At 33.2% G+C, this 16523-nt stretch overlaps 1 protein-coding gene across 3 annotated transcripts in view; it reads left to right on the forward strand.

Annotated features, from left to right (window-relative positions):
• GRIK2 (glutamate ionotropic receptor kainate type subunit 2) overlaps positions 1-16523 on the forward strand; it is a 591009-nt gene that overhangs the window by 549073 nt on the left and 25413 nt on the right. For all 3 annotated transcript variants that reach the window (XM_028510071.2, XM_028510069.2, XM_036024519.1), the window contains one exon: positions 12277-12502. In XM_028510071.2, the coding sequence (XP_028365872.1) occupies positions 12277-12502 (226 nt within the window). The remainder of the gene's footprint in view (positions 1-12276; positions 12503-16523) is intronic.

Here is a 16523-nt window from a genome sequence, read left to right on the forward strand (position 1 = left end):
ATAAAATAAATAGTCATGTACCAAATTGAATATCTGGATAGAAGAAAACTAATTCCCAGTATGACTGAGTACATAAAAGGTAACTCAAAATCTATACCAAATTGCAATGATTATTGGAAAATAGGGAGTGATGAATATTCATTAGAGACATTAGCCACATATGTCTTAACTATCTCCGCTCCAAGGTACATACAGAAGCTTCTAGTAGAGCTTTGTGTCTAAACAAAGGATATTCATGTGGAGAGTAATTTTAGTGAAATACATAAGTGTTAGAGTACATGTACATTGTTTCTCCCACTGCCTTTAATGTCATAAAACCAAGTCACTGTGTATTCACCTTGCCTTACCTATTTCTGTTACCACCGTGGCTTGGAAAGAACTTGTGCTGGCAAGTGGTGAATATTTACTTGTATTTCATGTATGTTGGTCTTAGATTGGATCAGTTTTAGCCTCTAGCTGCTTAAAATATTCTTCCTGTACTCCCTAGTAGGTTCAAGCCTCTTCAGGGGATATATCTCACACACACCACATACTCTTACCACCTTATAAGTTTAAATTAGCTTTATTTAGAAACCATTTAATACATACTTGAAATTACCATTTTTAGAAATCACTTCAAAGGATGTTTCTTGAAAACTATTCAACTCTATCATACTATATATGCATAGCATTTTTTTCTCTTGGTATATTTATTAGATTTTTGTGTGTTCTTTGGGTTTCATTACACATTATTACTCTGTGTAAGTATTTTGGGTATTTTCTCTTAAATTTATTATTGTCCAATTGGTTAGCCAGAATCTATTGTCTTGCATGTATTTTGCTTCATCTTAATAATACTTTAGAAAGTGTATTTTGGCTTATCTGTAAATCACTGTCATAAAGAACACTAAGGATTAATTATAGGAAAGCAATTTCAGCAAAACTGTGTCTACTGTTATAAGTCAAAACAACTTGCTTAAGCATATAAATTAAAACTTTGCCTTAAATCTTGAGCTAGATATTTAATCACCCTAAAATATTACTTTTCTCATCTTTGTGATGGGTCTCACAAATCCTCTCACAGGGATATGAGTGTTTAAATGATATTGTGTTCTTAAAGTGCTTAGCATAACATTTTGCACATAATAAGTTCTGAGTCAAAAGTAGTTTCAGAAAAGCAGGTAAGAATTATGCTATTTGTAAAATCAGCCATGATATTGACCCAAGTCTTCCTTCTACAAATTGTGATGTTAGTTGTAATTAGCCTATTATTTAAACTTATCTGCATGAAAACGAGATTTAATACATTTATATGATTAAACTGAATATTTCCTTCAGCTATTCTATAATAACTTTATATAGTTAATACTTCCAGAATTAATAAAAGTGCATTATTACATTTTTCCTCGGGATGAATCTTTAATGATATAGTTTTGATAATAACCTGGTGTTTCATAGCTTATGGCCTTTTTATCATTTCATTAATGTACTTTTTTCATTTGTTGAAACATTCACTGAGTGTCTTTCTGTCAGTTTCTGTACTAGGTAGAAAAATATACCTAACACTATGACTCAACAAGAGTTATGGAGAAGAGAAAAATTAACCAGATAATCATGAAATAGAATGCATAATTAAAAACTGCCAAGGTTGGCTACATGTACTATGGGAATATAGAATTAGTCAAGGAATGCACAGGGAACATGCCTACTGAATCTGTCCTATCACGAAGAGTTCATCATAAACTCTATTAATGTTCTCTCATTATACATTGGACATAAAATTAGGTTAAATGGCTAACTTGCTATGAAGGGGAGATTAGAAAATGTATATTCTATTAGAAGTTTGTCAAAAGGAGGAAATAGGCAGACAACTAGCATTGTCTGCTAGAGCATTGTAGCCTTGTGTTATTAATGCCTTCTCATCTTAGGGGTACCAGGAAGACTTATAGGTCAGTTAATAAAGTGTGGATTGAAATAACCCAGTTTGTGATTTAGAAAGACCATTCTGGGGGAAAGAAGATTAACTAGAGGGAAGGTAGTTGAGATCTAATCTATTTAAACATACTTAAATGTTGTCAGTTAAAGGGACTTGCCAGAGAGAAAAGAATGTGGTGGAATCTATACCATGAAATGAAGGATTTGCTGGGAGCAAGTGTACCAGAACAGAAAGAGAAGAGGAGAGATTCCAATATAAGATTTTTGCTCTAACAAGGTTTTTGATTGGCCTTTAAATGTGTTCCCACACATGATTTCATTTTTTCCTATGAAGCAAAGGCAAGGCCAACTAAAAACCTGTGAGTGACTCCATAGGAGATTTTGAGTTTTAGGAAAGGAGAGAAAGTTGAAATAGACATCGTAGAAAATAAATTGAAAGAAGTATATGCTCCAGGCAGTGTTGAGCATGGACTTGAGCTCCACACTTTGTAGTATGACCATTTTTAATAATATTGTGCTGCCATGATACAGATTCAGAGGAAGTGGTTAGTTGGGTTTAGTTAGGGTTGAGGTTAGATTAGGTGGTTCAAAAAGAGAGAAAGAGAGAGAGAGGAAGTTTAGTGAGTTTAGATATTAGCAACAATAATTTTGAAATGATGGATCATGAATGTTCACCTGAACAGTGGAATATAAAGTAGAAAGAGCTAATGAAATGTAGGTCATTAATGGTCATGAGGCACCATTGAAGAAAATTTTACCTTTGCAACAGTGTGCATGGACCTAGGGAACATTATACTAAGTGAAATAAGCCAGTCAGGGAAAGACAAATACCATATGATTTCACTCATATGTGGAATCTGATAAACAAACTGAACTAATAAGCAGAAGAGAAACAGACTTCTAGATGGAGAATAGATGATAGCTATTGGGAGGTGGCATTTAGGGGGTGGAGGGATTGAGCAAAAAGGAAAAAGGACTCATGGACATGGATAACTATGTGGTGATTACTTGGCAGATGGAGGTATAAAGGGACTAAATGGTAATGGAAAATATAATAAAGATTATATATTTTTTTAAAAAGAAAAATGGCTAGTAAAGAAATTGAATAGTAGAAATAAGAAACTAGAAATAAATGAGATTATAATTATAAAGTAGGATATTTTAGTATTGATTTCAAAAGTAAAGCCAATTCAGTCATTGATAAATACATTATCTGACTATGGACTTGGCTGGTGAAGGTAAGGAAGTCATTGGAAATGATTGGGGAGTAGCTTAGAACTTTCGGTGAAGGAGAAGCAGTGGTGTGTGTTGGAGCTGGTTTATACTAACTTGTAGAAATTAAATATTCAAAAATTTTAGAGATTTCTTTATATCATGGCTTGAGAATGACAATGGCAGGAATATTTAAACCTTAAAACCAGGAAAACATTATGAATCTGGACCTTTACTCCTTTTCTAGAGATATAATGTTTTCAACATTTACTAGTTAATAACTGAAAAGAAACAAGCATCTGGGTACTAGAATATTCTGGGAATGATGGTCATATTCAGAAAATTAATAACATATTCTAGATAGAGGATTCAGGTAGTAAGAGTCTGTGGCATGAGTCTTAAAAGATCAGTGTTTTCTATCTTGGTTTATTTTTAGGAGTGTAATAGTGATGATCTAGAAGCAAGGGAGAAACAATAACGGGCTAATCCTATTCCCCATTCCTGAGATATGGAGAATGTGAACTACATTCTAGTATTTTTTATGATAAAATTGCAGCTACAATTTAACATTGGAATTGAACTTAAAATTATGTATGTAGTACAGTGATGTGTTTTTCTTTATGCTTTACTTTAAAACTAGGCTGTGGTATTTCTTTCCTTATTAAATTAAGCCCCAGACAGAATATGGAAGAAGTAAATGTGCCTACTTACTCTTTTAAACATGTATAGTTATATAGATTATCTCTGATGAAAGATATCTTAGCATTTCTATGGTTTTACCTTTTTATTCTGCAGTTGAGCAAGTTGAGTTCTAGCAGGATGAAATTACTCATCAAGTGTTACTTAGTGTGGTAACTCCAGGAATGAGGCTAATATATCCTTCTTATATTCCAGCACAATAAATTGAATGCATTTTTTCATTTACTTACTCATTTTATTATTATTTTTTTTGCTTAATAAATCTCTGCTCATACCTACTCTGTTCCAGGCACTGCTCTAGGTATAGGGGCTATATATAAAGAAAGATGAGCAAGACAAGACAAAATCTTTTGACTCTATGGAGTCTATTTATAGTGGATGGAGATAGAAACTGAATAGATACAAAAGCAAAAATGGGCAATATACAATATCCTACATAGTTATTCAATGGTATGAGTAAAAATAAAGCAGAAGGCATATCCATGGTAAGTGAGGGGTTGGAATTATAAATAGGGTACATAGTGGACATTTTCTTGAAAATGAGATTCAGAGAAGGTAACAGAGCAAGGCACAGATACATATGAGAGAAGTGCATTCCAGCTGGAAAAAATGGCCAGTTCAAGCCCCCTGGCTGAAGTGTGGCTCTTCTAATGAAAATGTACCTGAGATGAATGATTCATATATTGAATGATATGATTACTTTATACACATTAAGATTGTTGTAATCAAACAGGCTTGTCCAGCCAGCAGGCAGAGGTGTGTTTAGAGCTGTTCATCTCTTCTCCCTCAGATCCCCAAGACCCAATCAAGGTTATTTCTTTACTATATAGAAACAAAACATTGCTCATCCCTTTGGTGTATATTTTAATGTAGGTAAGTTTACAGAAAATGGTGGAAAAATTTCACTTTGTGTGCAGTTTAAGGTACAGAGGGTTACAGATACGGTGTGTGTGTGTGTTTGTGTGTGTGATGAAGTTTGCATTATCTCCCAATAAAGTTTAGATACTTGAGAACAGGTTGTGGCAAAGTGAGAACAATAATTCTTTTAAGAGTTTCAATGTTGATAGTTTTGGTCACACCTACTCATAATGCAGAATTTTAATGACAGATGGAGTAAGGGATCTGTAACACTGTGACTGGTTTGAATCTTGAAGAAATGAGAATTAATTCCTGACTTTCTGCCATACCACCACTCATTAATTTAGGTTACACTTTAGCTGCCATTTGCCATGACACTCATCATGTCATTTTATAATTCCTCATTTACTTGTCATGCATTAGGTGAGTTAAGCTTTGTTAGGACAAGAGCATTATCTGTTCTTGGTTAATCTCTGCCTGCCCAGTACCAGACATGGTTATTACAGCAAGCTGGTGCTCTATAAATATTGGAATGAAATAACAAGTCAGCGAATGAGTAAGCAAGTGAGTCAATGAATCATTCAATACAGTGAGCTGAGATTTAAAATAAGACCTCTGTGCCCCTGAGGCTCCCTATGTGGAAAGGTCTCTTGTTATGTCATGTTGGTTAATGATGCTCCCTCAGCAATGGCTCAGGGTCATTTTGCTAGTCTTGCTCACTAGGGTAATTAGGTCAAGTTATAGGGAACAAAGAGGGAGCAAGTTTCCATAGTTCTAAAAGTTGTAAGGTGTACAAATAAAGAGACAGAGATACAGGAATGTAGTGACACATGCCCCAGTGTTAGCATAGAGTTTCTGTGTTTCTCCATTGATTGATTACATAAACTTGCAATACAAATAAAATCCTCATATGTTTTGAGAGCTTTATAGCTTGCTAAAGTCAATTTGTATGGATTTTCTCATTTATTCCTCATTATACTTTGGTGAAACTAGTAGGAAAGAATTTTATTAGATAGGCCTAAGAAATCGTGGCTTATTCAAGTTTCTCCATTGACCCAGTGAAGTTAAGATTTCTATTGCAATTTAAATTTGTCAAAATGACAGTAAAATATATTGTGGGATACTATTATTTGAAACAAAAGAAAACATCTGACCAGAAGAGCTGCGAATATTTCATTTAAAGAATAAAGTGCAGTGATTGGAAGACTCACTGTCACTGATTTTGTAGAGTGCAGAATGAACTAATACTGGTTCAACTACCTAAAAAGGACAGCTGCCTTTAACTGCATCAAACTGTTTTAAACTTGCTGCCCATCATAGTATGCATAGTCATTACACTCTTATTCCTGTCTTAATTCTCAGTAACACTAAGAAGAGCAGTTCTCTCGGTTTCATTGTCTTTCACTTCAGATATCCTGTTTTCAGAGATTGCAGATGCTCTGAGATAAAACTGCCAGAGTTATTCCAAGGACTGACAGGTTTGCTAACAACCAAATGTTTCCGGATCACTGCACTAGCCCCAGCTCCACCTTTGATATGAACCACATATGGCTGCCGTCCTGTTTTCCTGAATTAACTCTAATTTCCTAATGACCAAGGTCAGATGAGTCCAGATAGGGCTCAGCTGTTCTTACCTAGCACATATGTTCCAGTATTGTTGGTAATTTATTTACCAACAGTAAAAAAATTAAAATGCAAATCTCAGCCAAATTCTACTTTTCCAAGAGACACCTTGGTATGGGCTTTTTTCAGACCACACATTGGAAACTATTACATGTGACTTTTTTATAACAGAACAAGAAAGATTATCATACTATTTATAACAAAATATTAAAATTAATGTTAGAGACAAAATTGGTCATGTGGAATTTATTGAAAAGGAATAATTTGAGTTAGTGCCAAATATGACCAAATTACTTTGGTAATTATGAAAAATAGTAAAAAAATACTGCTTCACATTTTAGCTATTTAATCATATTTATTCTTACATCAAACTTCAACTAATTATACCAGACACTATGTTTTAGGAGTCAAAACATTTTTATGAATTATTTTTAGATTAAAAGAAATGTGTTTTTAATATGTTTTTTAGGTTGCCCTAAGATGCACCTGAGTAACTTTCTTAAAGAATCTGAGCTGCAGTCATCACTTCTAATATTATTTATAATAAAACACTTAACAAAACAGTACTGAATTTTCATTACTGATTCTTTGTGCTTATGATATTTCAAGCAAGATATATATATATGAGAAATATATATATTTTTTCTATCATTCATGGAAATAGTTACCTTTCTTTTTTGAAAATTAAAAATATTAATATTAAATTCTTACTTCCAGAGGTCACACAAATATGTTATCTTCTTATAATTTTTAGGATCTCTGACAGATTTATAAAAACAGGTGAAATGAGCACAAGATGGTTCCTAAATATTAATTTTCTGTTGTTGACACTGTGACAGATGTACCATCCCCCCTTTGCCAACCTCTACTTGCCTAAATATTAATTTGTATTTGACAGCAAGCAAAATGAACAGAGATGAAGAATTTATTTGTGTACTAGCAGTTTAAGTCAAAAGTATTTTTTAAAAAGAAGATGGTTTTGTATTTATAAAATATGTTGTTCCAGATAGGAGAAAAGTGGATCTATGCAAGCAGAATAACAGTAACCCTTACTTGATTAGCTCTCATAACTTTTCAGATGGGATAGAAACAAAATTTTGAAACATTATCCTTATAGTAATATCTTACAAGTTCTAAAAAAATCTCTAAAAAGTCTGGGAATAAATATTGCCTAAAACCATTACTTATTTGAGATCCGTAAAGAGCCAAATAATTTCAGGTTGTAAAATTAATTTAGAGTTCAGTCAGAAACTAAAGCTAGTATATCCTTAAGTTTTAAATCATTAATTATAGGTTTAAAATATTTAGGTATTTACACAAAATTGTTCTTTATAAAACACAAAATCATTTGTCATCTCTGAATAAAAAAGAACATTGTATTTCGTATTCTTTGTAAGTTTATTCTTGAGAAGAATCTTTTTTTTACATTCTTTTGTTGATGTTCCATAGTCCAGAAAAAACACTATTATAAAAAGACATTGCCTTAAGAACTGCTTTTATTTATTTTGTGCTGATGTAGCAAAAATCAAATCAGCTTACAAGACTCAGCATTTTGATAAACACTGCTAAACATTGACATTCTAAATCCATTCGATGTTACACAGAAAGAAAATTGTCTTTAATGTGAGACACAGAAAAAAGAAGGAAAGAAAAAAGAGGAAGAAAATGATTCTAGTATTGAGTGTAACAGGATTAAGTTGCATGACAATAAGATGACTTTATTCAGAAAATTTTAAATATGCTTTTCCTCTTAAGTGTTTTGATTTTCATATGCATTTCAAGCAATACCTCTAAGATGTCATTTAATTTGTTTGCTTTACATTATTTCACTTACTATGTACAGCATAACTATAAGAATAATACTTACAAATGCTTTATATTTTTGCCAAATAAGTTATCTTGTTATATAAGTAAAATTATTTTATAAAATCATGATGTCATAAATCCTATCACCATTTTTCTCTTTACAAATTGACCTTCACTGGTAATTTTTTTCTTATCAAGTTGCCTTAGTTTTCTTATCTTTGAAATTAAGAAGTAAAACAAGATGTTCTTTCTAGTGTTCCCCCACTAATTTAATATTCCTTTTACTTGGCTATACTCTATTCGAGCACCTTCTCTGTTAGGCTGTAATTTATCTCATTATCTCATTATCTCAATTATCACCTTACAGAGAATTATATCATTTCACACTTAGCTTATTACCTGACTTTGATTTTTCACATATCTTTTAAATAGTGCATTTCTTCTGGAAAGTCTTTTTTTTTTTTAAGTCAGTTTGGCAGCAGCAATGCATAGGGCCAAGCTGTGTTCCAAATTCTGAGTCATTCCTGGTGTTCTACTATATCAGTCCTCAATTCTCTATCGCTGTGATCAGAGGACCTTTAAAGACTCCAAGTTTTAGCTCAGCAGCTTAGTCACTGTTGATTTTATCACATTCCTTAACAATGATCAGTAGCTGTTTCATTGGATGAAACTAACCATAGTGACAGGAGATTGATCGTAACATACAACGGGTGGCTCTCTCAGTATGTCTTATCTTCCCCGTACAAACTTTAATTCATATTGTGACTTGATATGTCCTTCCTTCTATGTTTACATATAATTTTCATCCTCAGCATACTCATATATGATTAATCGTGTTTTCATTTCCCTTCTGCTTGACATTAAATGCATTTAGATTCTAAATCTTTAACTTGTACTGTTCCATCAGTTTTAATCTGAGAGATCCTATAGTCTATTTTACTTTAAAAACATTCAATAATTTCCTATTTTATTAAAAATAAATCTAGTTGAGGATTCTTATTTCTTACACAATAGATTTTAAAATATAATTCTATATGTGTTCAATATAAATAGTTTGAATTCAGAGGTCAACCCAGCTGCTGTATTTTAAATCCCTTTTTTTAACGATTATTTTATTAAATGTTAAAGGGACTTATTTAAGATAAATCCTTTTTTTATTGTACTTGGAATCACCTTATTGGACACCTTATTGATTGTTCTTTTTTTCTCTGGAATACTAAATCTCTCTTTTTATTTTTTCCTGAAAACTCTCCCCATTGGCATTTAAAAATGGTCAAATTGCTTCAATCCTTGAAAATCCTACTTAAGCCAATCTGCTTCCCTATGTCTCCTATTCTTCAGTGACCTAACTCTCTGATTATTTTTTTGTGGGAGGGGCATATCCTGATTCCATTTTACTTTTCCCTTTCTTAATCTGTTTCAGTATTACTGCTAAGTCCTTCACTCCATTAAATTAGCCTCTGCTAAAAGAACCAAGGAATTCTCTGTTGCTGAATCCAAAGACATTATTCACTTACTATATGCATTTTTTTTTTGCAAGTCACTACAGATGCTGACCTCCACACTGAATATTCTCTTGCCTTGATTTCTGAAGCACCACAATTTCCAGATTTTCTACCTTAATCTTTTATATCTGGAATACATTTAAAATCTATATTTTCAGTCTTGAATTTTCCACTGAACTCCAAACTTACATGACAGGTCTATTTAGATGTTCCTTAGGTGTTTCTAACTTACCAGATATAATCTTTCCCTCCAAATATTTAATCTGTCTGTTTTTTCTCTTTCCCTGTGACTCTTAAATTTAATCAGAAAGCAGGGAATTAACATAAATCTCTACTTTACTTCCCATATTCCAATAATGACCAAATAACATTCATTACACACACAGACACCTCGCATTCTTAGATCTCTTTCTATCTCCAATACCATTTTCCTGGTAGATGTACTGTTTCTTACCTAGACTGCTGCTATGCACTTCAGATTATCTTCTTGTATCTGCCATTGCCACAGCTTATCCATTTCTTTACATAGCAGCCTTAGTGGTCTCACAGTGCCATGTGATTGCATCCTCAAATCTGCTTCATACCTGCTTCGGCTTCCCACTGCTCCTGTGATGAAGGCAAATACCCATGATGTCCTTGCATATCAATTATTTGCAATACGTGGAATCTGGTCAATATCTAGAATTGTTCCAAGCATGTGTCACACATTATATCAGAGTAATTCAAGAAACATAATCTAAATAAAAGAGAGGCTTGGCCCTGTCAAGGCAAAAATTGAGTTGGTCAAATTTAAATGGAAGACGTTGATTGCTAATGTTCTTACACCTGAAACAAATCAGAGAATTTAGGCAATCTGTGGCCAATAAGGGCAAAAAAATAACTTTCTGTTCACTTTCCTACTCTCTGCTTGGTTTTGGTCAAACATGTTGTGATATTGCATTGTGATTTTCCACTAAAGATATTACATTTAAAGTTTTTAAGTGATAACTATGCAATTTTGATTAGATAAACTTTTAGTGCCATCTTTTATTGAATTGTATTTGTGTATTATCAGTGACCAATGTCACTAAACTAAAAACAGTGTGCAATTTTTATTTTTATATAAAATTATTTTAATCTGCAGGTAAAATATAATTTTGATTTTATTGTTATTTAGTCCTCACGTATTCCAAAATATTAGGAAAAATTCTTACCTTTGAAAGGATGTGAACTTGCTCTATCCTTATTATGTTACTGATTTGGATAGCCTCACTAAGAAAATCTCGCTATTGGTCTTAATTATTCCAAACATAATTTTATTATAAACATACATATACTTTTTATTTTCCTTATTTATCACCAACATTTTAGTATTTTACTTGATAACAATTGACCTGTCGCAACAGCAGCCCAAATTTGTAATCCTGATAATCTTATCACGGTGTTTTAGCTGGTTTCTTTTAAACTTTGAGCCATTGGCCATTAGTGTGTTTTAGCTTCACTGAAGAGCGCAGATTTGCATGTCTTCCTGCTCTGAGCCCTAGTGCTTAGCCCTGTACTTGTTTTTATATAGCACCCACATACCTTTATTTTCCCAGGTAAATTTAGAGTTCCCTTTCCTATTTTTTCTTTGAAATAGTGCAAGGATGTTTATAAATATTGTTATGCACCTGCCTTTTAGTAGAAGATGTGGTACTATCACATTTATGACCTGGCAAATATAGGACTAAAGCATCTTAAAGCTGTGAAAAGACTGCATTTTTATTTGTTTAAAAATAGTTTGGTTTGGCTTTTTTATAACACTGTAACGAGTATGATGAATATCCTTCTTGTGCTTATAGCTTCAGCAATATTTTGTATTTATACAAGAAGTAAAGTATAGTAAGGGTTTCACAGATGAGATTTCCATAAGCAGGTACTAACCTTTTTCGTATTTATGTTGTACCAGTGCCTTCTGAATCAAACCTATTTCTTTCCCTTCGTAATGAAAGCCTAGTAAAGCCCCACTGAGAATTTTCAGTTGGATGTAGAAAAGGTTCAATTTTATTGGTTCAGAAGTATTTAGTTAGATAGTAGGCCTGAATGATAGATTTCCTGATGTCCGGAGGCTGACTATGTCTTAGTGAAAATGTAATCATTCTTGTTTGTAACATCCTTATTTGTAATGAATTTCTCTCATCTCTTCAACCTTGGTGTGTCCTTGGGGATTACCATGACATCAGGCTTATAGTCAGCTAAACTTGGAATAATAACATCTTGAAGTTTAACAGGGTCCGTAGTTGTCCAGTGTCTGTCCTATCAAATTAATGTTACTGTAACATTGAGAGATGAAATTATACACATGAAGTACTCATGTGAGATATAAGCACAAAACTCTCTACTTATCAATCCTGTTTATTTTCCTTTTAATTACCTTCTGTGATTTACTACTCATGCATGTTTGAATATCAAGACACTTTTCATATATTTGTTAGATAAACCTACACTATAGCTGGAAATATTTACATGTAAGGCATTGCTTTGAGAAACTTTTTAAAACAGATTTTGATTTTCTGTTTAGATGTTATTATTAATAATGTAGTTAAAGTAGTATGGGTAAACTAAACACAGTCAATTCCATCTTAATATTGTAGATCACATGAAAATTAAGATTATCTTATGTATTTTATTTTTTTCCCAGAAATCAAAAATCTCCACGTACGACAAAATGTGGGCCTTTATGAGTAGCAGGAGACAGTCAGTGCTCGTCAAAAGCAATGAAGAAGGAATCCAGCGAGTCCTCACCTCCGATTATGCTTTCCTAATGGAGTCAACAACCATTGAATTTGTTACCCAGCGGAATTGCAACCTGACACAGATCGGTGGCCTTATAGACTCCAAAGGTTATGGCGTTGGCACCCCCATGGGTACGTCTATGTCAGCCACTTGTTCTTTGCTCATTAATCTTCCTTGCTGTGAGAAGGGGGTGAGCAGTGTCTCCACGTGCCATCATGAAGTTGCTTTTAACAAATGCATCTTGCTACATTCTGTGGAGGTAGAAAATCAGGGAAGCAATTTAGATATCTGCATCTAAATGTGTAAACAACAAAAGAAAATTTGATTTCTACCAAAATGGTCATATGACATGTTTATTGAATCAGTGTTGAAAAATTTCATGAGATCTCCCTAAAGAACCTTTTCAAACTGACATTTAAAATGTGTTATGGATAAAATGAAGCTTTTGCAACTTTTTTGCAGTTTTGTGATTTATCTGAAGAATCTTCAGCTTAGAAAGTTAATTAAAATAATGAGCCACAAATGGTTTAGTTGAATATTTATTTTTTTTGTTTTATGTAAGAGAAGATACATATAGCAGATTATTTCTGCTATAGTCTGCTATTCTAACATAGCTAGACTGTTTGACACAGAAGCTTTTAATTATTTTTAATATAAATGTATAAAAATGATTGTGTTTCCAAAATTATACCTTCAAGAGCACATCATTTTAATGTGTGTTAAACTTATATTCCTAGTACAGCTTAGGTTTGTTGCCCTAGTTTTGGGTTGACAGAGCACTCAAAAAAGCAGCATTCTCATAGTTAGATCAGCTACGGTTCTTTCCCTCAGTAAAAATTACATGATAAGCCCAAAAACTTCATGAGTTTTTGTATCATCTAAATTCTGTTTAGAATTTGTGGTGAGCAACGTTGCTAATGCTTCAAGCATAGTTGCACACATTTTATGAAAAGTTATATAAGCAAACTTGTATTTTAGAAAGGGGACTGAAAACTATTAGAAAGTATCAGCATGTATGCTGCATACTGATATTCTAGATTTAACTTTGTCACTTACCAGGATCTTGGATAAGTCACTTGAAATTCATGGCCTCTGGATATTATATTTACTTAGTAAAACGAAGGGGTTAATATTCAGAAAATCGAAGGTCTATTAAATGATTAAGTTAAAATAATTTTTCAGGTAGCATAATTGATGAAATCCCTGCATTTAGTTTAAAACTGAGCTAGAATCTATATGGGAAGGATGGCTAGCGGATATCTTACAACAAATTTGAAAAATCAGGCACACTCTTAAACATGTATGAAGGGTGGAAGACGTGCTTTGTTAGGCTTCCAGACTCCCATTAACTTACATTTTCATTTGAAAAAGGCTGGAGCAGATAAATGCATTTTTCAGTGTTGTTTGAAAGGAGTGAGATTCCCATATATTTTTACCATCCTCCACTGGTTTACATTTTCTGGATGAGGGCAGAGTGGTTTGTGTTTTGTGGATGTAAGCCCATACAGCAACAGTGCCTTCACTTCTGGGGCCCAAAGTTGTTATTTGCTGAACAAATGGATTCTTCGGTGGTAAATATGATGGGATAGAAAGATTTATAAACAGAAAGAAATAACTTTTAGAGCTGGGCATCCTACATTATTAAATGTAATGCCCTCATTAAACAAACGAGTTATCCAGAGTAGTGAGATTTGAGTAAGAATTGTGGGGGACATATAAGGACTTTCAAGTATAGCACAGATATTTTTCAGTAACGATGGTTACTTAAAAACACTCATAATTTCCAATTTTTCAAATAAATAATTTTGACTTTTATGCAATATAAAACCTTAAACTTGAAGATTTTTTTAAAAATTTTATCCTTACCCAAGGATATGTTTATTGATTTTATTTTTTAAATTTTTTATTGTTCAATTATAGCTGTCCCCATTTCCCTCTCCATGCGCCATTACTCTCCCCCATCCTACCCACGTCCACCTCCTACATTCAATCCTCCCCCTCCCCCATTTCTTTGTCCCTGGGTCCTTTATACATGTTCTTTACAACCTTTCTCCTTCTTTTCCCCTTTATCCCCCTTCCCACTCCCTTCTGGTCATTTTTAGTTTGTGTTTTATTTCCATGTCTGTGGTTCTATTTTGCTTACTTGTTTGTTTTGTTGTTTAGGTTACACTTATAGGTGAGATCATATGGTATTTGTCTTTTACCTCCTGGCTTGTTTCACTTAGCATAATGCTCTCTAGATCCACCCATGCTGTTGTGAAGGGTAGGAATTTTTTTCTTTCTGCTACATAGTATTCCATTGTGTAAATGTGCCACAGTTTTTTGATCCATCCATTTACTGATAGGCACTTCAGTTGTTTCCAGCACTTGGCTATTGTAAATTGTGCTGCTATGAACATTGGGGTGCATAGATTCCTTTGAATTGGTGTTTGAGGATTCTTAAAGTATGGTCCCAGCAGTGGAACTATGGAGTCAAAAAGCAGTTCCATTTTTAGTTTTCTGAGGAATTTCTATACTGTTTTCCACAGTAGCTGTACCAACTTGAGTTTTTTGTCTGCTTGTTTTGTAAATACAATGTGTCAATGTACCAGGAATGTCTTAATCATATTGTCTTGGTTTGAGGAAGTGCTCAGTAAAGATAAATCAAAATAGTGTATTATAAAAACCTCAAAAACCCACTGATATGTTTCATATGTGAAAACTATTTTTAAAAAAGAAAAAAACCCTTGGGCCACTCCTCCTTCGAGCTGTTTGCAGACAAAGTTCCAAAGAGAGCAGAAAACTTTCCCGCTGAGCCCGGGGAGAAGGGATTTGGTTATCATGGTTTCTACTGTCCTAGAATTATTCTGGGAGTTGTGTGCCAGGGTGGTGACTTCATGCACCACAGTGGCACAGGTAGTGAGTCCATCTATGAGGAGAAATTTGATGATGAGATTTTCATCCTGAAGCCTACAGGTCCTGGCATCTTGTCCCTGGCAAATGCTGGAACCGATACAAATGGTCCCCCATTTTTCATCTGCACTACCAAAACTGAGTGGCTGGATGGCAAAAATGGGGTCTTTGGCCAGGTGAAAGATGGCATGGACATTGTGACAGCCATGGACAGCAATGGGTCTAGGAATGGCAAGACCAGCAAGATCATGGTTCTCACTGTGGACAAGTCCAATAAATTTGACTTGTGTTTTTATCTTAACCTCCAGACCATTCCTTCTCTCGCTTACAAGAGCACCCTTTTACCCCCATCTGCTTGGGGTGCTCTATAATCTTTCCTTACCCCTTCCAAGTCTAACTGGACTGCAGAGTTAAGTTTATGATTATGAACTAAAAACTGAACAACACAACAACAACAAAAGGAAAGACAATAGTTGAATTAATTGTAAGGAAACTATTTTAGTTCATTGAAACTATACCTAGAGCAATCTTTGATCTTTCCCTGCCCTTGGCCCTGTTTAGTAAAAGGTACTGATTTATTGAGAAAATATAAAACAATTAAAAATTTAATTGTTATATAAAGTATATTTAATATAACTTTTTAAGTTGAGAAAAATACAGAGGACAGCATTTAGAATTTCTATTTCCTCTAATAAATTTAGGTATAAGAGTATACAACAAATTAAACTGTAAGCTTTAAGATATAGATATTTTTCCTTTTATCTGTTCAGCCTGTCTCATGGATCAACCTTGCCCTTCTGAAGAAATATGAGTTATTTCAGAAAACATCTATTGATATTAGCAATGCTACTTTCATGACTTATAACTGGAAATCTAACTGGATTATGTATCTGAGTGGAATTATTACTTTGTAGTATGTAGATTAGTGTGGTATAACAGTGTATTAGTGTTTTCATTAAAATTAATTTTTAAAAAGTAGACAATAGCACAGTGATAGATTACTAACTTTAATAAGGACATTCTTGTAATTCTAATGTAAAGTTATTAGTGTATGCTAATAAAAATTCAAAGCATCTGAATAACACTGTTACTTAGGAAATGTATAGACAAGAAGGAATATTTTAGAACATTCTTCTTTATAATCACTGTCAAATAATACTGAATTTACATTCATTAAAATGTCACATTATTACTAAAATGTCATTTAACACATTTAATATGCATTTTGTTTTTAGATCAATTATGAATGAGATAAAATTG

Source organism: Phyllostomus discolor, chromosome 4, assembly GCF_004126475.2.
Source record: "Phyllostomus discolor isolate MPI-MPIP mPhyDis1 chromosome 4, mPhyDis1.pri.v3, whole genome shotgun sequence".
In the NCBI taxonomy this organism is placed as follows: domain Eukaryota; kingdom Metazoa; phylum Chordata; class Mammalia; order Chiroptera; family Phyllostomidae; genus Phyllostomus; species Phyllostomus discolor.